This window comes from Procambarus clarkii, chromosome 7, assembly GCF_040958095.1.
Source record: "Procambarus clarkii isolate CNS0578487 chromosome 7, FALCON_Pclarkii_2.0, whole genome shotgun sequence".
NCBI lineage: Eukaryota > Metazoa > Arthropoda > Malacostraca > Decapoda > Cambaridae > Procambarus > Procambarus clarkii.
In genome coordinates this window covers 27,871,136-27,897,225 of record NC_091156.1, presented here as the reverse complement: position 1 = coordinate 27,897,225, position 26,090 = coordinate 27,871,136, and the positions used below count along the sequence as shown (strand labels likewise).

The window sequence follows — 26,090 nt, the reverse complement described above, 5'->3', positions numbered from 1 at the left end:
CACCTGTTGCTGGTGCCCACACACCCACCTGTTGCTGGTGCCCACACACCCACCTGTTGCTGGTGCCCACACACCCACCTGTTGCTGGTGCCCACACACCCACCTGTTGCTGGTGCCCACACACCCACCTGTTGCCCCCACACCCATTTTGGTTTGTATATACATAAAGGTTGCTTATACTGAATCGTGATAAAGGACTTAGATTTCAATATTAGTATTTCATTTTTGATTGTATGAGCAAATAATATTTAGGTTTGAATATAAATATCGACAGTGCTGAACATGTGAAATCTACCAGTGAAATTATTGTATGACATTTGGGTAGCTATTTTGATTCAATGCGAGAACAGTGTATCATGATTTTTGTTGAAGAAATTAACATATCAAGTGAAATGTATTTGTGGAAACTTTGAAAGTTAAAGGAAATTAAATATTGATGTTTTTTTCTTGCCCATGTATATATTATTGTGCTATGATAATATAAATTCCTATTGAGGTTGCTAGGTTAGGTTAGGTTGTAAGGTTGGCTAGTGTTATTAGATCCTAATTAATTTAAGTTAATTAATACACTTTCGCGCCCTCGGCAAACATTAAAAAAAAACTATCGCATTGTGTGCGCAGCGTTTTGGGCTCTTGAGCGTCAACACCGAAAAGTGTATAATCTTTTCACTCTCCTGACATTAATTCTCAAGCTACGTATTTCATTTTGGTAGCAATGTGTTCGCAATAAAATTCTCTAGAACATTATATGTATAAAACGTCACCAAATTATGAGCTATCCCACCACGAAATAAAGAACAACGTAGATCACTTGCCGTGAGCGCCAAACAGCAACAAAATGTTTCTACTCTTTTGTTGGTTGTCAACTCCAGACTTGTCCTACAGCGTTAAGTTTGGTATCACTGAACTCGCAATAAAATTCCCTACGCAGACATATGCCTATAAATGTAGAATCATTGAAGCGATTCACCTGCAAGGGTGTGGGAAGTGGCCCAAGTGTTAGCGGGTATCTGAGACGGGATGACACATGTGCGATACAGTGCTATGAAAGTATATACTTTTCTCACTGTCCTGACATTAAAATTCTTGAGCTACGTATTTCATTTTTGTAGCAATGTGTTCGCAATAGAATGTTCTATAAGAACATAGGTAAAAAATGTCAACTGAGCGTAAGTTAGATTGGCGCAAAATAAAAAACTACGCTGCTCCATATCCGTGAGCGTCAAACACCAACGAAATGTTTTTACTATATTCATGTTTTTCAAGTCTATACTTGTTGCACACTGTTTTTTTTTTTAGTTGTATAGTGATCGGAATATAATTTCCTACACAGACATATGCATATAAAAAGAAATTCTTGGGAAGCCCTACGTGAGGGCTTCCGGCCGACCGGCCGACCAGGCAGTCGGTCGGCCGAGAAGACAGCACGCTGGACTTGTGATCCTGTGGTCCTGGGTTCGATCCCAGGCGCCGGCGAGAAACAATGGGCACAGTTTCTTTCACCCTATGCCTCTGTTACCTAGCAGTAAAATAGGTACCTGGGTGTTAGTCAGCTGTCACAGGCTGCTTCCTGGGGGTGGAGGCCTGGTCGAGGACCGGGCCGCGGGGACACTTAAAAGCCCCGAAATCGTCTCAAGATAACCTCAAGATACGTGTACCAACGCCCAAACTCACCCAACTGTAACCCGTTTGGGACACCCGTACACACACCCGCCACACCCAAAAAAATCTTTATGAATTTCGAGTCTACTTACGGCAGTTCATGTGCTACAGTGTTCATTCAGGTATGAAATTAGTCGCAATAAATTAGACTATAATACTATAAAAACCTAGGTCAATTATGTGTCCTTACCAAGGGAAAGAAGATTGTAGAAAAATAAGTTGAGCATTCTTTCCCCACTCCACCTCCTTCAGGTCAACATTCCTGAAGTTGCTCAACAGATGTTTCGCAGGTGGAGTGAAGCTGTTGCGGGTGGTTACTTCCTCTCCACCCAATACATCCTTTTCCGGTGGACGGAATAACACAAGAGTGCAACATCGCAGGTCTTGCATCCTATGCCGGTCTCCTTCCTTATACCGGACTTCGCGCATACGTGACACCTCCGACGCTTGAGCAGTTTGACAATTTCATGTTTCAGCTTGTAGTTTAGACGATGTTCTGAATCAACAATACGTTCCTGCCTTTTCTGTGTAGGTGGAAGACTTGAGTCAAAGTCATCTGTCACAGCCACCTCGTCAAATGGCTGTGTACCAGAAATCTCGTGTTCTGATTCAGTGGAGGCTTCAGCTTGAGGTGTTGACGTAAACAAAGGCCGCCTCACACCAGATGGTCCGGGTGTTGACATGGCGGCAGCATAGGCACGACCTGTGTCATCATTTAGGTGTGGAGCATGCACCTAGTGTGTAGATGTTGTTGTTGTTGCAGGCCACTCTTCCGTGTCCCACTTCAATAGGGACCAAATAGCCACCTCGTGAAACTGGAGCAATATTAGTTTCTTGCGATCACTGATGTTGTTTTTGTACAAAGCAAAGGCATTCTGCAAAGCCATTTGCAGAAAATAAAACGTTATTTTCTTAGTCCACTTGTGACTTTTCTTGGTGAAACGGTAATACTTGACCATTTGGTCGAAGTGGTTCACATCTTTCATGAACTTATTGTACTCGCAAATTGCAGTGGGTTTGTTCACTGTTACCTGTTGTAGTCCAGTTGTTCCGTCGCGTTTGCGAACTCGTTTCCTTCATTGAACTTCCTGAGTGTCTGCATTGTGGACGTTGGTAATCATTGAGACCACTCGCTTGTCTTTCCACAGTAGAACGAAGGTGTTATCTTTGCGGCGGTATACTGAGGTATCCACTGGAAGTTTACCCTTGGCTATATCTTGCAGTTCCTTTGGGGCGCCACGTATTAGTCTAATTGTGCCACATATGTAGACCCCAAGTTCTCTCAACTTCTCTGTTAGGATATAGTAATTTAGTTAGTTGTAGTAATTATCCATGTACAGATGATGACCCTTGTTCACTAGAGGCCGAATCAACCCCGTGACTGTTTCGATGACCGTTTTACCAATACCAGAATACACGTCAAAGTCATATATGTAGCTAGTTGTTGAGTCAGCTTGCATATACAGTTTCACACCATATTTGTCTGGTTTGTATGGATTGTACACCTTGAACGAGAGTCGGCCACGCCATGCCATTGTACCTTCATCTAAACACAACTCTTTCTTTGGCCAGTAAACTTCTGCAAACCTTTGTTTCAAGTAATCCATCACTGGTCTCACTTTTATCAACTTGTCAGTATTGTTCAAGGGAACCGCATTGTTATTGAAAGTATGGAAGAACTGGCCTATATGCTGAAAACGTTTTGTCGTCATAAACATGTTAAAGAACCGAGCATGCCATAGTTTTGTTGTTTGCCAATACATCCTCATAGTTGGGAGCCTGTTTATCCCCATCAATATGCACAGTCCCAAATATCTGGCCATTTCTTTGACCTTGACTGGTTGCCAAATATCTCCGACATTTTCAGAGGCCATCCGGAATATCTGTGAAGCATACAAATTCGTTTCCTTTGTCAAGAACTCAATCAATGAACGGGTAAAAACAATTGAATATATCCTAGTGCACTCGTTGGTTTGGTAATCGTCAGGCCCGGGTTCCAGTAAAATCATCTAACAATGGGGGATTGTTGCTACGAGTTCAGCCACCACTAGTCCTAGGCTGGCAAGTACGTACTGGTACGCTTTCGAGGAGGCTCGGCTGATCTATCTTCCTCACTTTCCTCCTCACTTGTAAATTCAATGCTAGAATCACTGCCACTTTCCACATTGGGTGGTGTTTTACTACGACGAGAAACATTTCGTGTAATTAGCTTTTGTTTGGGCTTACATACAGCACGTGTGCGCCTTGTGGTGAGTGGCGGCGGTGCCGGTGCCCCCTCCTCCTCCTCCTCTGTAATGCCCTCAGTATCTTCCTCAGTCGTTGTTGCCCCATGCGCTCCAGGTCCCCGAACGTCACAATTATCGTCCAAATAGTCAACATCAGGTTCAATGCCCTCATTATCATCATCATCATAATCAACGTCGGATAAGGCTTCCACGAGGCCGGGAATTTTTGTTGGTGTTACTTTCACTCGACTGTACCTCCCGCAGATCTGACTTATTTTGTCCTCGGTTGATGAACTGGATGCTCCCTTGGGCGCAACACAGCTTGGGGTTTGAGCAGAATCCATTGTAAATGAATGTATTGGGTCAATTACACACGGAAACGGCGAAAACTGCTGAAAACCGAGCGAGTTTGGCGCGCGAAAGGAGAGCGACCCGGCCAGTCCACATGACAACAAAACAATAAGCCGATCACGTGACCCAGTAGGCCGAGGTGCCATGCGGCCTAGTCGGGAGAACGAGAATTTCATGGCGCGCATTTTGAAACCAACTCCAAGTATATCGGATTTAAATTGGATTTTATACAATTATTATTTAATAGGACGTAAATTTACGACTTGTGGGCGGAAACAAGAGAAATATATTGGTCGTAAATATACGACCGTGGGGCGCGAATATGTATTGCTTAGGGAACAATGTTCCTTAACAGTATATTAATAAAGATAAGAATAAGTATTAAATATATCAACACATATTAGAACAATGGATATAAACTAGATATTTGCTGAGCAATATTGCTCAGCTGGGAAATTAAAGTAACTGAAAAAAATACGACTGGACCGGAGTTTGGGAATAAACGTTCCTAAAATATTTGGGAACACTGCATGTCGCCCAAGGTCATCAACACCACGGTCATCAACACTGCATGTCGCCCAAGGTCATCAACACCACAGTCATCAACACTGCATGTCACCCAAGGTCATCAACACCGCATGTCGCCCAAGGTCATCAACACTGCATGTCACCCAAGGTCATCAACACCGCATGTCGCCCAAGGTCATCAACACTGCATGTCGCCCAAGGTCATCAACACTGCATGTCGCCCAAGGTCATCAACACTGCATGTCGCCCAAGGTCATCAACACCACGGTCATCAACACTGCATGTCGCCCAAGGTCATCAACACCACAGTCATCAACACTGCATGTCACCCAAGGTCATCAACACCGCATGTCGCCCAAGGTCATCAACACTGCATGTCGCCCAAGGTCATCAACACCGCATGTCGCCCAAGGTCATCAACACTGCATGTCGCCCAAGGTCATCAACACCACGGTCATCAACACTGCATGTCGCCCAAGGTCATCAACACCACGGTCATCAACACTGCATGTCGCCCAAGGTCATCAACACCACGGTCATCAACACTGCATGTCGCCCAAGGTCATCAACACTGCATGTCACCCAAGGTCATCAACACTACAGTCATCAACACTGCATGTCGCCCAAGGTCATCAACACCGCATGTCGCCCAAGGTCATCAACACCAGGGTCATCAACACTGCATGTCGCCCAAGGTCATCAACACCAGGGTCATCAACACTGCATGTCACCCAAGGTCATCAACACTACAGTCATCAACACTGCATGTCGCCCAAGGTCATCAACACCGCATGTCGCCCAAGGTCATCAACACTGCATGTCACCCAAGGTCATCAACACCACGGTCATCAACACTGCATGTCGCCCAAGGTCATCAACACCACGGTCATCAACACTGCATGTCACCCAAGGTCATCAACACCACGGTCATCAACACTGCATGTCACCCAAGGTCATCAACACCACGGTCATCAACACTGCATGTCGCCCAAGGTCATCAACACCACGGTCATCAACACTGCATGTCACCCAAGGTCATCAACACCACAGTCATCAACACTGCATGTCACCCAAGGTCATCAACACCACAGTCATCAACACTGCATGTCACCCAAGGTCATCAACACCGCATGTCGCCCAAGGTCATCAACACCGCATGTCGCCCAAGGTCATCGACACCAGGGTCATCAACACTGCATGTCGCCCAAGGTCATCAACACTGCATGTCGCCCAAGGTCATCAACACTGCATGTCGCCCAAGGTCATCAACACCAAGGTCATCAACACTGCATGTCACCCAAGGTCATCAACACCACGGTCATCAACACTGCATGTCACCCAAGGTCATCAACACCACGGTCATCAACACTGCATGTCGCCCAAGGTCATCAACACCACGGTCATCAACACTGCATGTCACCCAAGGTCATCAACACCACAGTCATCAACACTGCATGTCACCCAAGGTCATCAACACCACAGTCATCAACACTGCATGTCACCCAAGGTCATCAACACCGCATGTCGCCCAAGGTCATCAACACTGCATGTCACCCAAGGTCATCAACACCGCATGTCACCCAAGGTCATCAACACTGCATGTCACCCAAGGTCATCAACACCACAGTCATCAACACTGCATGTCACCCAAGGTCATCAACACCACAGTCATCAACACTGCATGTCACCCAAGGTCATCAACACCGCATGTCGCCCAAGGTCATCAACACTGCATGTCACCCAAGGTCATCAACACCGCATGTCGCCCAAGGTCATCAACACTGCATGTCACCCAAGGTCATCAACACCACGGTCATCAACACTGCATGTCGCCCAAGGTCATCAACACCGCATGTCGCCCAAGGTCATCAACACTGCATGTCGCCCAAGGTCATCAACACCACGGTCATCAACACTGCATGTCACCCAAGGTCATCAACACCACAGTCATCAACACTGCATGTCACCCAAGGTCATCAACACCACAGTCATCAACACTGCATGTCACCCAAGGTCATCAACACCGCATGTCGCCCAAGGTCATCAACACTGCATGTCACCCAAGGTCATCAACACCACGGTCATCAACACTGCATGTCGCCCAAGGTCATCAACACTGCATGTCGCCCAAGGTCATCAACACTGCATGTCGCCCAAGGTCATCAACACTGCATGTCGCCCAAGGTCATCAACACCAAGGTCATCAACACTGCATGTCACCCAAGGTCATCAACACCACAGTCATCAACACTGCATGTCACCCAAGGTCATCAACACCGCATGTCGCCCAAGGTCATCAACACCGCATGTCGCCCAAGGTCATCAACACCGCATGTCGCCCAAGGTCATCAACACTGCATGTCACCCAAGGTCATCAACACCAGGGTCATCAACACTGCATGTCACCCAAGGTCATCAACACCACGGTCATCAACACTGCATGTCGCCCAAGGTCATCAACACCGCATGTCGCCCAAGGTCATCAACACTGCATGTCACCCAAGGTCATCAACACCAGGGTCATCAACACTGCATGTCACCCAAGGTCATCAACACCAGGGTCATCAACACTGCATGTTGCCCAAGGTCATCAACACCACGGTCATCAACACTGCATGTCGCCCAAGGTCATCAACACTGCATGTCACCCAAGGTCATCAACACTGCATGTCGCCCAAGGTCATCAACACTGCATGTCGCCCAAGGTCATCAACACTGCATGTCGCCCAAGGTCATCAACACCAGGGTCATCAACACTGCATGTCACCCAAGGTCATCAACACTGCATGTCGCCCAAGGTCATCAACACTGCATGTCGCCCAAGGTCATCAACACTGCATGTCGCCCAAGGTCATCAACACTACAGTCATCAACACTGCATGTCGCCCAAGGTCATCAACACTGCATGTCACCCAAGGTCATCAACACTGCATGTCGCCCAAGGTCATCAACACCACGGTCATCAACACTGCATGTCGCCCAAGGTCATCAACACCACGGTCATCAACACTGCATGTCACCCAAGGTCATCAACACCACGGTCATCAACACTGCATGTCACCCAAGGTCATCAACACCACGGTCATCAACACTGCATGTCGCCCAAGGTCATCAACACCACGGTCATCAACACTGCATGTCACCCAAGGTCATCAACACCACAGTCATCAACACTGCATGTCACCCAAGGTCATCAACACCACAGTCATCAACACTGCATGTCACCCAAGGTCATCAACACCGCATGTCGCCCAAGGTCATCAACACTGCATGTCACCCAAGGTCATCAACACCACGGTCATCAACACTGCATGTCGCCCAAGGTCATCAACACCGCATGTCGCCCAAGGTCATCAACACCGCATGTCGCCCAAGGTCATCGACACCAGGGTCATCAACACTGCATGTCGCCCAAGGTCATCAACACTGCATGTCGCCCAAGGTCATCAACACTGCATGTCGCCCAAGGTCATCAACACCAAGGTCATCAACACTGCATGTCACCCAAGGTCATCAACACCACGGTCATCAACACTGCATGTCACCCAAGGTCATCAACACCACGGTCATCAACACTGCATGTCGCCCAAGGTCATCAACACCACGGTCATCAACACTGCATGTCACCCAAGGTCATCAACACCACAGTCATCAACACTGCATGTCACCCAAGGTCATCAACACCACAGTCATCAACACTGCATGTCACCCAAGGTCATCAACACCGCATGTCGCCCAAGGTCATCAACACTGCATGTCACCCAAGGTCATCAACACCGCATGTCACCCAAGGTCATCAACACTGCATGTCACCCAAGGTCATCAACACCACAGTCATCAACACTGCATGTCACCCAAGGTCATCAACACCACAGTCATCAACACTGCATGTCACCCAAGGTCATCAACACCGCATGTCGCCCAAGGTCATCAACACTGCATGTCACCCAAGGTCATCAACACCGCATGTCGCCCAAGGTCATCAACACTGCATGTCACCCAAGGTCATCAACACCACGGTCATCAACACTGCATGTCGCCCAAGGTCATCAACACCGCATGTCGCCCAAGGTCATCAACACTGCATGTCGCCCAAGGTCATCAACACCGCATGTCGCCCAAGGTCATCAACACTGCATGTCGCCCAAGGTCATCAACACCACGGTCATCAACACTGCATGTCACCCAAGGTCATCAACACCACAGTCATCAACACTGCATGTCACCCAAGGTCATCAACACCACAGTCATCAACACTGCATGTCACCCAAGGTCATCAACACCGCATGTCGCCCAAGGTCATCAACACTGCATGTCACCCAAGGTCATCAACACCACGGTCATCAACACTGCATGTCGCCCAAGGTCATCAACACTGCATGTCGCCCAAGGTCATCAACACTGCATGTCGCCCAAGGTCATCAACACTGCATGTCGCCCAAGGTCATCAACACCAAGGTCATCAACACTGCATGTCACCCAAGGTCATCAACACCACAGTCATCAACACTGCATGTCACCCAAGGTCATCAACACCGCATGTCGCCCAAGGTCATCAACACCGCATGTCGCCCAAGGTCATCAACACCGCATGTCGCCCAAGGTCATCAACACTGCATGTCACCCAAGGTCATCAACACCAGGGTCATCAACACTGCATGTCACCCAAGGTCATCAACACCACGGTCATCAACACTGCATGTCGCCCAAGGTCATCAACACCGCATGTCGCCCAAGGTCATCAACACTGCATGTCACCCAAGGTCATCAACACCAGGGTCATCAACACTGCATGTCACCCAAGGTCATCAACACCAGGGTCATCAACACTGCATGTTGCCCAAGGTCATCAACACCACGGTCATCAACACTGCATGTCGCCCAAGGTCATCAACACTGCATGTCACCCAAGGTCATCAACACTGCATGTCGCCCAAGGTCATCAACACTGCATGTCGCCCAAGGTCATCAACACTGCATGTCGCCCAAGGTCATCAACACCAGGGTCATCAACACTGCATGTCACCCAAGGTCATCAACACTGCATGTCGCCCAAGGTCATCAACACTGCATGTCGCCCAAGGTCATCAACACTGCATGTCGCCCAAGGTCATCAACACCACGGTCATCAACACTGCATGTCGCCCAAGGTCATCAACACTGCATGTCACCCAAGGTCATCAACACTGCATGTCGCCCAAGGTCATCAACACCAGGGTCATCAACACTGCATGTCACCCAAGGTCATCAACACCGCATGTCGCCCAAGGTCATCAACACCACGGTCATCAACACTGCATGTCGCCCAAGGTCATCAACACTGCATGTCGCCCAAGGTCATCAACACTGCATGTCGCCCAAGGTCATCAACACTGCATGTCGCCCAAGGTCATCAACACTGCATGTCGCCCAAGGTCATCAACACTGCATGTCGCCCAGGGTCATCAACACCGCATGTCATCCAGGGTCATCAACACCGCATGTCGTCCAAAGTCATCAACACCGCATGTCGTCCAAAGTCAACAACTGTTTTGTGAGGACTACGGCCGGCTGTTGACGTCATCCATGGAGTCATTAGGAAGGACCGTGAGCCAGCGTCCCTAACGTGAGGCAGCGTCCCTAACGTGAGCCAGCGTCCCTAACGTGAGCCAGCGTCCCTAACGTGAGGCAGCGTCCCTAACGTGAGGCAGCGTCCCTAACGTTATGCAGCGTCCCTAACGTAAGGCAGCGTCCCTAACGTGAGGCAGCGTCCCTAACGTGAGCCAGCGTCCCTAACGTGAGGCAGCGTCCCTAACGTGAGGCAGCGTCCCTAACGTGAGCCAACGTCCCTAACGTGAGCCAGCGTCCCTAACGTGAGCCAGCGTCCCTAACGTGAGCCAGCGTCCCTAACGTGAGCCAGCGTCCCTAACGTGAGCCCAGCGTTCCTAACGTGAGGCAGCGTCCCTAACGTGAGCCAGCGTCCCTAACGTGAGCCCAGCGTTCCTAACGTGAGGCAGCGTCCCTAACGTGAGCCAGCGTCCCTAACGTGAGCCCAGCGTCCCTAACGTGAGCCAGCGTCCCTAACGTGAGCCAGCGTCCCTAACGTGAGCCCATCGTCCCTAACGTGAGCCAGCGTCCCTAACGTGAGCCCAGCGTCCCTAACGTGAGCCAGCGTCCCTAACGTGAGCCAGCGTCCCTAACGTGAGCCCAGCGTTCCTAACGTGAGGCAGCGTCCCTAACGTGAGCCAGCGTCCCTAACGTGAGCCCAGCGTTCCTAACGTGAGGCAGCGTCCCTAACGTGAGCCAGCGTCCCTAACGTGAGCCAGCGTCCCTAACGTGAGCCCAGCGTCCCTAACGTGAGGCAGCGTCCCTAACGTGAGCCAGCGTCCCTAACGTGAGCCCAGCGTCCCTAACGTGAGCCAGCGTCCCTAACGTGAGCCAGCGTCCCTAACGTGAGCCCAGCGTCCCTAACGTGAGCCAGCGTCCCTAACGTGAGGCAGCGTCCCTAACGTGAGCCAACGTCCCTAACGTGAGCCAGCGTCCCTAACGTGAGCCAGCGTCCCTAACGTGAGCCAGCGTCCCTAACGTGAGCCAGCGTCCCTAACGTGAGCCAGCGTCCCTAACGTGAGCCCAGCGTCCCTAACGTTCATGGAGGAGATGCCTGGACTACTATCATGCCTCGCAAAATGCCCTATCATCGCCTTGCTTTACTAATATTCGCCATTACTAATGCCATCAAGCTTACCTGTACCACCACTATTACTGATGTCATTAAGCTTACCTGTACCACCAACATTACTAATGCCATCAAGCTTACCTGTACCACCAATATTACTAATGCCATCAAGGTTACCTGTACCACCAATATTAGGAATAGTACCACAGATACCAACAGCACCACTTTTGCCAATATAAAAAAAATCCCATTGTCAACAATGTCACCACCGTTACCAATTCGACTTCAATTACCAATGCTGCCTCTCTTAACAATAGCATAACTATTACCAATATATCACCGGCATTGACAACACGTCTGCTTTTATTAGTACCTGACCGTAAGCAATACTATCACATTTACCAATATTTTCACGCGACTTACCACCATAAACAACATCCTTGTCTATAATATTTCTTTGGCACCACTTGGGGTCATCACTGGTCATCACGAACACTGGAACAGCTGTTCTGTGGACCATCAAGAAGAATTATCATTAAAATTTGAGTAAACAGATGATCTCAATGGCAATGAACAACACTGTAGTCTGTACAAATATTCAAGACCACCTAACAACAAGCAATTTAATCTCAAATATAATTATAAAACATGTTTACACTTTATCTGAATTGGCAAAAAAATCACAGACATTCATACAAAAGCCAAAAGAAGTGAAGATTTGTGTGCATATCAATTCCCCCCCCCCCCCCTCCCTCTTCTACCGGGTATGTGATTAAGTTAATTCTGTTATAGAAAAGAAGAATTGAACAAATCCCTTATTATATATAAAAAATGTTTAGTGTAAATGTTGATAATACTTTATTCGTTCACTGGAACGCTTCAAGGTTGATGACAAAGTACGTGAAGTTAGTTTGCAACCCATCCTCACATCCCATAGTACTTATGTTTACACATCCCTTTAGGTTCCAATTCGGCGAATATTCAAAGTTGGCCTATGGTAGGTTTATAGTTTCTGGATATCACCTATCACTTCTTATTGTAGTATTTTTTATGCTTTTAGGATTGTAATAATTTTGATTTGCGTACAGATGTTGCAACATCAATTTGTTCGGTGTTGCAACACCGAAATAATTGATAGATATAATGACAATACAAGATTAGACATCAGTGAAGCACTGCATATCAAGAAAGCTAGACAAGTAATCAATAACCAGCTAATACACAGTTACACTCTTCCCACCTCAAGTCCCCGGGCCAATGCAGAAGCTGGACCGAATAACCCTGTAACAGGAACAGAAGCAACCAGAAGAACATAAACTGCCAAAAAGATACATTCTTAATTTACTACTCCATTAATACCCCATTATATCAGACGCCATTACTACCCCGTGTATGTCATTCATCCATGTCACCTACCACCTCGCCATTGGCGGATATAATCAGGAGCTACATAGAATAATTTGTCATTGAGAATGTGAAGAATGTGAGAATATATATATATATATATATGTCGTACCTAGTAGCCAGAACGCACTTCTCAGCCTAATATGCAAGGCCCGATTTGCCTAATAAGCCAAGTTTTCCTGAATTAATATATTTTCTCTAATTTTTTTCTTATGAAATGATAAAGCTACCCATATCATTATGTATGAGGTCAATTTTTTTTTACTGGAGTTAAAATTAACGTAGATATATGACCGAACCTAACCAACCCTACCTAACCTAACCTAACCTATCTTTATAGGTTAGGTTAGGTTAGGTAGCCGAAAAAGTTAGGTTAGGTTAGGTAAGGTAGGTTAGGTAGTCGAAAGACAATTAATTCATGAAAACTTGGCTTATTAGGCAAATCGGGCCTTGCATAGTAGGCTGAGAAGTGCGTTCTGGCTATTAGGTACGACATATATATATATATATATATATATATATATATATATATATATATATATATATATATATATATATATATATATATATATATATATATATATATATATATATATATATATATATATATGTCGTACCTAATAGCCAGAACGCACTTCTCAGCCTACTATTCAAGGCCCGATTTGCCTAATAAGCCAAGTTTTCATGAATTAATGTTTTTTCGTCTACCTAACCTACCTAACCTAACCTAACCTAGCTTTTTTTGGCTACCTAACCTAACCTTACACATAAATATAGGTTAGGTTAGGTTAGGTAGGGTTGGTTAGGTTCGGTCATATATCTACGTTAATTTTAACTCCAATAAAAAAAAATTGACCTCATACATAGAGAAAAGGGTTGGTTTATCATTTCATGAGAAAAAAATTATAGTAAATATATTAATTCAGGAATGTATATATATATATATATATATATATATATATATATATATATATATATATATATATATATATATATATATATGTATATATATATGTATATATATATATATATATATATATATATATGTATATATATGTCGTACCTAGTAGCCAGAACGCACTTCTCGGCCTACTATGCAAGGCCCGATTTGCCTAATAAGCCAAGTTTTTCTGAATTAATATATTTTCTCTAATTTTTTTCTTATAAAATGATAAAGCTACCCATTTCATTATGTATGAGGTCAATTTTTTGTTATTTGAGTTAAAATTAACGTAGATATATGACCGAACCTAACCAACCCTACCTAACCTAGCCTAACCCATCTTTATAGGTTAGGTTAGGTCAGGTAGCCGAAAAAGTTAGGTTAGGTTAGGTTAGGTAGGTTAGGTAGTCGAAAAACAATTAATTCATGAAAACTTGGCTTCTTAGGTAAATCGGGCCTTGCATAGTAGGCAGAGAAGTGCGTTCTGGCTACTAGGTACGACATATATATATATATATATATATATATATATATATATATATATATATATATATATATATATATATATATATATATATATATATATATATATATATATATATAAATATATATATATATATATATATATATATATATATATATATATATATATATATATATATGTCGTACCTAGTGGCCAGAACGCACTTCTCAGCCTACAATGCAAGGCCAGATTTGCCTAATAAACCAAGTTTTCATGGATTAATTGTTTTTCGACTACCTAACCTACCTAACCTAACCTAACCAAACTTTTTCGGCTACCTAACCTAACCTAACCTATATAGATAGGTTAGGTTAGGTTAGGTAGGGTTGGTTAGGTTCGGTCATATATCTACGTTAATTTTAACTTCAATACAAAAAAATTGACCTCATACATAATGAAATGGGAAGCTTTATCATTTCATAAGAAAAAAATTTGAGAAAATATAATAATTCAGGAAAACTTGGCTTATTAGGCAAATCGGGCCTTGCATAGTAGGCTGAGAAGTGCGTTCTGGCTACTAGGTACGACATATATATACATATATATATATATATATATATATATATATATATATATATATATATATATATATATATATATATATATATATATTCTCACATTCTTCACATTCTCAATGACAAATTATTCTGTGTAGCTCCTGATTATATCCGCCAATGGCGAGGTGGTAGGTGACATGGATGAATGACATACACGGGGTAGTAATGGCGTCTGATATAATGGGGTATTAATGGAGTAGTAAATTAAGAATGTATCTTTTTGGAAGTTTATGTTCTTCTGGTTGCTTCTGTTCCTGTTACAGGGTTATTATTATATATATATATATTAATTATATGATAACTATTATATTATTATATATATATATATATATATATATATATATATATATATATATATATATATATATATATATATACATATATATATACATATATATATATATACATATATATATACATATATATATATATATATATATATATATATATATATATATATATATATATATATATATACATATATATATACATATATATATATATGTATATATATATATATATATATATACGGGTATAAATGCGGGTATAAAATCAACTAGTATTGTAAGATCTGTTCACTTGAGAATGAACCATGGAGGTTCGAAACGTCGTGCAAATTATACAAATAAGTGTAATACACTCTATAGTAAATCACTTCTTTTCTTCACCTTAAAAGTACGAAAATGAGTTTTGGAGAACTCCTATTTCAATTAAGCCCTGATGCTAAGAAAATAGTTAGAGGGATAGAAGCCCTAAACCAGAAAATAATAAATACAGAATATGCGGTCATATTCAATGAAACATGTTTGAAAGAAAACCTGCTGCCAGTATACACCAATATAAACCCACATGACCCAGCAGTCCGCAATACAGAGTTTACCTATAGGTATAGGCAAGAGCTCATTCGGCATCAACTAAACAAGAAGAAGGAAGCCCTCCAAACCTTTACAGAGCAGGCTGAGCATCTGTTAAACAAATGGACCCAGTACGAAATCCCTATCCAACTCAAGCAAACCATCAACAGTGAACTATTTAACCTGAAACAACAACATAAAACTCTTGTAGAAACAAAGACACTCCGTAAGTTAACATTCCTAAACGGTGGACAGCTAAAAATCCCTCGTCCTAAAGATGGCTACTTTAACCTGACTTCTTATGATCTTACCCAGGACCAACGAGACCTCTTAAATCTTGGTCTAAATTGTCAATTCTTATCTAAACCAAAGATGCATCAAAAACGCCTGGAAATCGAAATGCTTCTGGACGATATCCATAAGCTAGAAGACAACAAAAAAGTCATCACCACTGACACACTTCAAGCTGAACTACTTGCAGAAGCAGGGAAAAAACGAGGAACATATTCATCTACAATCTTAACCCCACGACTCAAAGAAGCAGCGAAACAACTAAAAAATCTGAAAGACGTAACAATAAGAAAAGCCGACAAAACAGCAGCATATGTATTGATTCCTACCCATGAATACATGAACAAAATTAGCGACATCCTAAGTGACGACTCCAAATTTCAACGAATCACGAGGAACCCCGTAGAAGACCTTAAGCGGAAAGTAAACAAAACAATTACAGCAATCAACGCAAAGAAAGGTAGTGTGCATTTCAATAAACTTCAAGGCGACTATGGCTTAGGATATGCCTACGGCAATGTTAAGACGCATAAACCAGGTAACCCACTACGCCCTATAATCAGCCAAATACCAACCCCAACTTATCACCTGGCAAAGAAACTCAATGAACTCCTAACTCCATACACTCCAAGTAAGTTTAGTCTACAATCATCAGCAGATTTCCTAGAATTGATCAAATCTACCCAGCCCGATGGAATCATCGCTTCCCTGGACGTTGAATCCCTTTTTACCAACGTCCCAGTCGACACAACCATAGGAATGATACTGGAGAGAGAATACAGAGACGAGAGCACCCCCAAATTAGACATACCTGAGCCACACTTGAAAAGTCTTCTCGAAGCATGTACAAAAGAAGCCCCTTTCATCAGTCCACAAGGAGACATGTATTTACAAATAGACGGAGTAGCAATGGGCTCCCCCTTAGGAGTTTTATTTGCTAATTTTTATATGGGAACCATCGAAGACAGGGTCTTCAGTAGCAGACAAAAACCAACTGTATACTGCCGTTATGTAGATGACATATTCGTAATAGTAAAAGACTCAGATGAACTATTTGACCTAAAAAGACACCTAGAGAGAGAGTCAGTACTCCGATTTACACATGAAAATAGTGAAAATAACAGTCTGCCATTCTTGGATGTACTAATAACAAAAACAGGAACCTCTTTAAGCACTAACGTATATACCAAGCCCACCAACATAGGATTATGCCTGAACGGTAGAAGTGAGTGCCCCCAAAGATACAAAGCCAGTGTTCTCAATGCTTATATTCGTCGAGCGCTTACCCACTGCTCTGAATGGAGCAACGTGAGTAGAGAGTTTGAAAGAGTAACTCAGGTATTGGTGAACAACGGATATAGCAACGCGGAAATAAACGCTGCTATAAGAAGACACTTGGACCGTTGGTATAATTCAGAACCTAGAACAGAAACCACAACACCCCCAATAAAATTATATTACAAATCAACCATGCACAGTGAACATATAAAAGAGGAAAGAATAATGAAAGAAATAATCCGCAAAGGAGTAAAAAGCACTACTCCTAACCAAAACATAAACCTGATAATATTCTACAAAACCAAGAAGACTTCCGAACTCCTTATCAAAAACAGCCCGAAGCCGACGGAGAACCCTCTACAGCAGTCAAGCGTTGTATACATGTACACTTGCCCCCACGAAGGATGTAACCTTCAATGTAAGTACATAGGTATGACGTCGACCAAGCTGATGAGGCGTTTGACATGCCATCTTCAATCTGGTGCCCCTAGGAATCACATGAGACAAGCCCATGACATTACTCTAATAAGAGAAATGTTGAACAAAAATACTTGCATAATAGACAAAACCCAAGATTCAAGAAGATTACAAATTCTTGAGGCAATTCACATAAGAATAGAGCGACCTACCATGAACACCCAAATCACGGAACTATTTACTCTACCCACCATGAGAGTAAGGACAAGACAAGAACATATCGATGCCAACACAGAAGACAATGTCCAACATAACAGGCCAATTACACTGGATTAATCTTTGTGTTTAAGATAGGAGATGCCTCGTATGGGCCAATAAGCCTTCTGCAGCCCCTATGTTTATCCCCTATGTTTATCCCTTGTATCCCCCCATGTTTTCACCTTCATTGTATTATCACCTGACCTAATGCGGGTATAAAATCAACTAGTATTGTAAGATCTGTTCACTTGAGAATGAACCATGGAGGTTCGAAACGTCGTGCAAATTATACAAATAAGTGTAATACACTCTATAGTAAATCACTTCTTTTCTTCACCTTAAAAGTACGAAAATGAGTTTTGGAGAACTCCTATTTCAATTAAGCCCTGATGCTAAGAAAATAGTTAGAGGGATAGAAGCCCTAAACCAGAAAATAATAAATACAGAATATGCGGTCATATTCAATGAAACATGTTTGAAAGAAAACCTGCTGCCAGTATACACCAATATATATATATATATATATATATATATATATATATATATATATATATATATATATATATATATATATATATATATATATATATATATATATATATATATATATATATATATATATATACTGTTTATATATATATATATATATATAAACAGTAAGCCCAGCGTCCCATTGTAGACAAAGAAGCCACAGCTTTGCTGGAGGCAGCAACAACCCCCAGTGATCGTGCACGCCTCACAGCTGTGCAGGCTCCCCATGCAAGGGACTTTCTTTTGGCAGTCCCTGTCTGCGACAAGCACACGTTTTGATCCGCAGGAGCTCCGTATTGCAGTTGCTCCGTCTTGCTGCCCCTATCCACACTGTTCATAGGTGTATTTGCGGCGAGGCAGATGCTGACGAATATGGATTGCATGGCCTGCACTGTGGAAAATCTGGTGGTTGGCACACTAGACACGACGAAGTCAATGACATCATTAAAAGAAGCCTTGCCTCTGCTCAGTGTCCAGAGGAGAGAGAGCCCCGCAACCTACTGAACCATGAGTCTGTTAGCTTTGCCGGCCGACCAGACGGAATCACACTGCGACCGTGGAAGGGTGGCAGACAGTTGGCATGGGACTATACTTGTGTATCCACCCTGGCAACCACATACATCAACCTCTCTGCCGGCACAGCAGGAGCCGTGGCGACACGCAGAGAAAGAGACAACTCAGCCAAGTACAGGCAATTAGATCATCGGTACAACTCGTTCCAATAGGGTCTGAGACCTTAGGCCCATGGGGAGAGAGTGCAAGAAGGTTTCTTAAGGATCTTGGTTCCAAGCTCATTGACACCACAAGAGACCCTAGAGCAGCAAGTTTTCTCTTTCAGCGCCTCAGTGTCGCGATCCAGAGAGGGAATGCCCGCTGCATCCTCGGTTCCTGCCCGGCGTCTGAGGAGTTTGAGGAAATCTACTGCCTCTAGAAAGCGAACTTTTTTTGTGTCCTCTTAATGTTAAGTTTTTGTATAAAACCAGATATGTAACTGTATAACCTTGCATAATAAAGTGTACACTATAAATAAAAGGGGGGTGGTAGGAGAAGCGAACACTCTTACGTATTCAAAGTTAAATGGCAAGTTTTTCCCCTCAATGCTCTGTGTTCTCTTCTCTGAGGCTGTGGGTCCCTATAATTGCACCCATAGGTGGTAACTATGGTTACCACCTATGGGTATGTATATATATAAACATATATATATACATATATATATATACATATATATATATATATATATATATATATATATATATATATGTCGTACCTAGTAGCCAGAACTCACTTCTCAGCCTACTATTCAAGGCCCGATTTGCCTAATAAGTCAAGTTTTCCTGAATTAATATATTTACTATAATTTTTTTCTTATGAAATGATAAAGCAACCCTTTTCTCTATGTATGAGGTCAATTTTTTTTTATTGGAGTTAAAATTAACGTAGATATATGACCGAACCTAACCAACCCTACCTAACCTAACCTAACCTATATTTATAGGTAAAGTTAGGTTAGGTAGCCAAAAAAAGCTAGGTTAGGTTAGGTTAGGTAGGTTAGGTTGACGAAAAAACATTAATTCATGAAAACTTGGCTTATTAGGCAAATCAGGCCTTGAATAGTAGGCTGAGAAGTACGTTCTGGCTATTAGGTACGACATATATATATATATATATATATATATATATATATGTCGTACCTAGTAGCCAGAACGCACTTTTCAGCCTACTATGCAAGGCCCGATTTGCCTAATAAGCCAAGTTTTCATGAATTAATTGTTTTTCGACTACCTAACCTACCTAACCTAACCTAACCTAACTTTTTCGGCTACCTAACCTAATCTAACCAATAAAGATAGGTTAGGTTAGGTTAGGTAGGGTTGGTTAGGTTCGGTCATATATCTACGTTAATTTTAACTCCAATTAAAAAAAAATGTCCTCAAACATAATGAAATGGGTAGCTTTATCATTTCATAAGAAAAAAATTAGAGAAAATATAATAATTCAGGAAAACTTGGCTTATTAGGCAAATCGGGCCTTGCATCGTAGGCTGAAAAGTGCGTTCTGGCTACTAGGTACGACATATATATATATATATATATATATATATATATATATATATATATATATATATATATATATATATATATATATATGTCGTACCTAGTAGCCAGAACTCACTTCTCAGCCTACTATTCAAGGCCCGATTTGCCTAATAAGCCAAGTTTTCCTGAATTAATATATTTACTATAATTTTTTTCTTATGAAATGATAAAGCTACCCTTTTCACTATGTATGAGGTCAATTTTTTTTTATTGGAGTTAAAATTAACGTAGATATATGACCGAACCTAACCAACCCTACCTAACCTAACCTAACCTATATATATAGGTAAGGTTAGGTTAGGTAGCCAAAAAAAGCTAGGTTAGGTTAGGTTAGGTAGGTTAGGTAGACGAAAAAACATTAATTCATGAAAACTTGGCTTATTAGGCAAATCGGGCCTTGCGTAGTAGGCTGAGAAGTGAGTTCTGGCTACTAGGTACGACATATATATATATATATATATATATATATATATATATATATATATCGTACCTAGTAGCCAGAACGCACTTCTGAGCCTACTATGCAAGGCCCGATTTGCCTAATAAGCCAAGTTTTTATGAATTAATTGTTTTTCGGCTACCTAACCTACCTAACCTAACCTAACCTAACTTTTTCGGCTACCTAACCTAACCTAACCTATAAAGATAGGTTAGGTTAGGTTAGGTAGGGTTGGTTAGGTTCGGTCATTTTTTTTTGGTAATTTTAACTCCAATAAATAAAAATTGACCTCATACATAATGAAATGGGTAGCTTTATCAATTCATAAGAAAAAAATTATTGAAAATATATTAATTCAGGAAAACTTGGCTTATTAGGCAAATCGGGCCTTGCATAGTAGTCTGAGAAGTGTGTTCTGGCTACTAGGTACGACATATATATATATATATATATATATATATATATATATATATATATATATATATATATATATATATATATATATATATATATATATATATATATATATATATATATATATATATTATTAAATATGACCGAAAAAGTAAGATTAATAATTCTAACACGAATTTTCTCGATCTTTCTTACGTTTCTTTTCACTGTTGATGGTAATTCAAAGATCAATTCTCCAAAATTCATTTTATTTCTAGTCTGATGCGACACTTGAGCGCGTTTCGTAAAACTTATTACATTTTCAAAGATTTTAGTTTACACAAACACACACAACTTTAACTGAATAGAGCTTAAACATCTTTCGAGTTTTTATACCTTCATTTGGGTGAAGTGACGTGTTGCAATAGTTTTGGATGAGGTGAAAATAAACTTTTAACACAAGACAGAACACGAAACAATGAAATACAAACAGGAATTAAAAGTAGGTAACTGCAGAAGGCCTATTTTTATTGGCCCATATTTCTTGATGCTTCTATATTGGAGCGGAGTCTTGAAGTGGGTAGAATATAGATGTGCATTAATTGGCTGTTGATTGCTGGTGTTGACTTCTTGATGTGTAGTGCCTCGCAAACGTCGAGCCGCCTGCTATCGCTGTATCTATCGATGATTTCTGTGTTGTTTGCTAAGATTTCTCTGGTGATGGTTTGGTTGTGGGAAGAGGCTATATGTTCCTTAATGGAGCCCTGTTGCTTATGCATCGTTAAACGCCTGGAAAGAGATGTTGTTGTCTTGCCTATATACTGAGTTTTTTGAGGTTTACAATCCCCAAGAGGGCATTTGAAGGCATAGACGACGTTGGTCTCTTTTAAAACGTTCTGCTTTTGTGTCTGGAGAGTTTCTTATGAGTAGGCTGGCCGTTTTTTTTTTTGGTTTTATAGTAAATTGTCAGTTGTATCTTCTGATTTTTGTCTGTAGGGATAACGTTTCTTCTGACAATATCTTTCAGGACCCTTTCCTCCGTTTTATGGGCTGTGGAAAAGAAGTTCCTGTAAAATAGTCTAATAGGGGGTATAGGTATTGTGTTAGTTGTCTCTTCAGAGGTTGCATGGCGTTTCACTTTCCTTCTTATGATGTCTTCCACGAAACCATTGGAGAAGCCGTTGTTGACTAGGACCTGCCTTACTCTACAGAGTTCTTCGTCGACTTGCTTCCATTCTGAGCTGTGGCTGAGGGCACGGTCGACATAAGCGTTAACAACACTCCTCTTGTACCTGTCCGGGCAGTCACTGTTGGCATTCAGGCACATTCCTATGTTTGTTTCCTTAGTGTCGACTGCAGTGTGGAAAACTCCGCTCCTTTCCATGACTGTTACATCTAGAAAGGGCAGCTTCCCATCCTTCTCCATCTCGTAAGTGAAACACAACACAGAATTCTGCTCAAATGCCTCCTTCAGCTCCTGCAGATGTCTGACATCAGGTACCTGTGTAAAAATGTCGTCAACATACCTGCAGTATATGGCCGGTTTCAAGTTCATGTCGACTAAGACTTTTTGCTCGATGGTACCCATGGAGAAGTTTGCAAACAAGACACCTAGGGGAGAACCCACGGCGACCCCATCTACTTGCTTATACATGTGTCCATCCGGGCTCAAGAAGGGTGCCTCTTTAGTACAAGCTTGGAGTAGTATCCTTAGACTGTTTTCTGGTATGTCAAGAAAACACACACAGCCCATAAAACGGAGGAAAGGGTCCTGAAAGATATTGTCAGTAGAAACGTTATCCTACAGACAAAAATCAGAAGATACAACTGACAATTTACCATAAAACCAAAAAAACGGCCAGCCTACTCATGAGAAACTCTCCAGACACAAAGCAGAACGTTTTAAAAGTGACCAACGTCGTCTATGCCTTCAAATGCCCTCTTGGGGATTGTAAGCCTCAAAAAACTCAGTATATAGGCAAGACAACAACATCTCTTTCCAAGCGTTTAACGATGCATAAGCAACAGGGCTCCATTAAGGAACATATAGCCTCTTCCCACAACCAAACCATCACCAGAGAAATCTTAGCAAACAACACAGAAATCATCGATAGATACAGCGATAGCAGGCGGCTCGACGTTTGCGAGGCACTACACATCAAGAAGTCAACACCAGCAATCAACAGCCAATTAATGCACAACTATATTCTACCCACTTCAAGACTCCGCTCCAATATAGAAGCATCAAGAAATATGGGCCAATAAAAATAGGCCTTCTGCAGTTACCTACTTTTAATACCAGTTTGTATTTCATTGTTTCGTGTTCTGTCTTGTGTTAAAAGTTTATTTTCACCTCATCCGAAACTATTGTAACATGTCACTTCACCCAAATGTAGGTATAAAAACTCGAAAGATGTTTAAGCTCTATGAATTTTAATGCTGAGGTCACATACTTGAGAGAGCGAACTGCGGCCCGGACGGCAATCCTCAGGTCGCTAACCTCCCTTTCTGGAGGAGCCAATCTGCAAGTCCTTCGCACATACTATGTACAGGCAGTCAGATCAGTGATCGATTATGCCGCACCTGCACTCACAAATCTATCACACCAACAGTGGAAAAAGCTTGAAGTTGCCCAAAACAATGCTATGAGAGCTGCACTGGGAGCCCCCATGTGGACCAGGCTTGAAACTCTTAGACTGGAGACGGGTTTGCCCTCTCTACAAGAAAGAATATCACAAAGGACAGCTACAATTATCAGTAAGATAATTATTTCTTCTGATCCAATCCCAGTACGGCAGGCCTTGGTGGTTGGACTAGGCCAAAACAATGGAAACTCTTGGGTTGCAAGAGCAGGAAAAGTCCTAAACAGACTACATTTAAAAAACATGATTCTTGATAGAGAGGGTGATCATCCACACCCAAATTACACTCCTTCTGCGCCTACTTTCCGCAGGCGTGGGAAGAGCCTACTTTCAAAATAGTAATAGAAAGTCTCCCAATGAAAAAGGCTGCCTATGATCCGACAATCCTAAGGCGCATAATAGAAGAGCAAATGTATAGCATAGCAGTAGCAGGAGCCACCCACATCTTCACAGATGGATCGGTGGACACAGAAAATGAGAGTGCTAGCGCTGCTCTTTGCACGACCAGCGTTCAGGCATATTGGAGACTGGGAGGACTGGTATCATCAACCCAAACTGAGCTGTTCGCCATACAACAGGCATTCGCATATGTGATTGCACAAAACACTCAAAATGCAATCATACACACAGACTCAAAAGCTGCACTTCAAATACTAGGACAAAAACAGTGGAAAGATAATGTGGAAATAATTACCACCATTTTGTATCAAGGAGCAGTCGCTAAAGGCAAAGGCCTCAACATAACTTTAAACTGGATCCCATCCCATATTGGAATCCCATTAAATGAAAAAGCTGATGAAATTGCTAAATTGGCAACTCGTCATCCAGTGATACATAAAACAATTCAACCCAGCCTAGAGAACATAAAAAACATCATCACCAAAAAACTCTCACATCTCAACAAAGCCTACCTACACCAGAGAATAGCTGAAGGTTCGCCATCTGCAACATGGTATCTTCAGGCAACCAAATTAGAAAGGTTAAATATCCCAAAAGGAATCCACAGGGAAATAGCAGTTAGGCTATATAGACTACGTTTAGGTTACAGATGCAACTGGGAGATTGGTGAACCCCGACAGAGAGAGTGCATCTTCTGCCAAACTGTCACAGAAAAGCCATTACTTCACTATCTTCTGGAATGTGAAGCAACCAATGACCTTAGAAGAGCTTTAAGAGTTCCTGAATCATGCAGTGGCCACCCTGAAGCCATCAACACAGCCACTCTCCTGGTCAACAAAGGTGTCCAGCAGCTGGACACCCTCATAAAGACTGTGAAGCAGTATCCTCCCCCACGATAACAGCTTGATGGTTAAATGCAACCTCAGAACACTGGGGAAAAAAAAAAAAAAAAAATTAATAATTACGGGAGACATCTCCCGTCACGCAGGGTGCAGTTGCACCTCCACAAATCTCCAGTATCAGCTCTTGATACTGGTAATGGCTCAAAAGGGCCACCACTTACGGGCTATTCATGCCCGTGCCACCTTTTGGGTGGCTTAATCTTTATCATCATCATCATTAAGCTCTATTCAGTTAAAGTTGTGTGTGTTTGTGTAAACTAAAGTCTTTGAAAATGTAATAAGTTTTACGAAACGCGCTCAAGTGTCGCGTCAGACTAGAAATAAAAATGAATTTTGGAGAATTGATCTTTGAATTACCATCAACAGTGAAAAGAAACGTAAGAAAGATCGAGAAAATTCGTGTTAGAATTTTTAATCTTACTTTTTTGGTCATATTTAATAATATATGTCTACAGGAAAGACTGCTACCAAAATATACTAATATATATATATATATATATATATATATATATATATATATATATATATATATATATATATATATATATATATATATATATATATATATGTATATATATATATATATATATATATATATATATATATATATATATATATATATATATGTATATATATATATACATACATATATATATATATATATATATATGTATGTATATATTAGTATATTTTGGTAGCAGTCTTTCCTGTAGACATATATTATTAAATATGACCGAAAAAG

At 42.0% G+C, this 26,090-nt stretch overlaps 1 protein-coding gene across 1 annotated transcript; it reads right to left on the bottom strand.

Annotated features, from left to right (window-relative positions):
* Positions 1-2,738: 2,738 nt before the first annotated feature.
* LOC138357975 (piggyBac transposable element-derived protein 4-like) lies at positions 2,739-3,536 on the bottom strand. The gene is made up of 2 exons (XM_069315211.1): positions 3,065-3,536; positions 2,739-2,953 (listed from the first exon to the last, which is right to left on the bottom strand). Exons 1-2 carry the CDS (start codon positions 3,534-3,536, stop codon positions 2,739-2,741), a joined length of 687 nt encoding a protein of 228 aa, XP_069171312.1.
* Positions 3,537-26,090: the final 22,554 nt, after the last annotated feature.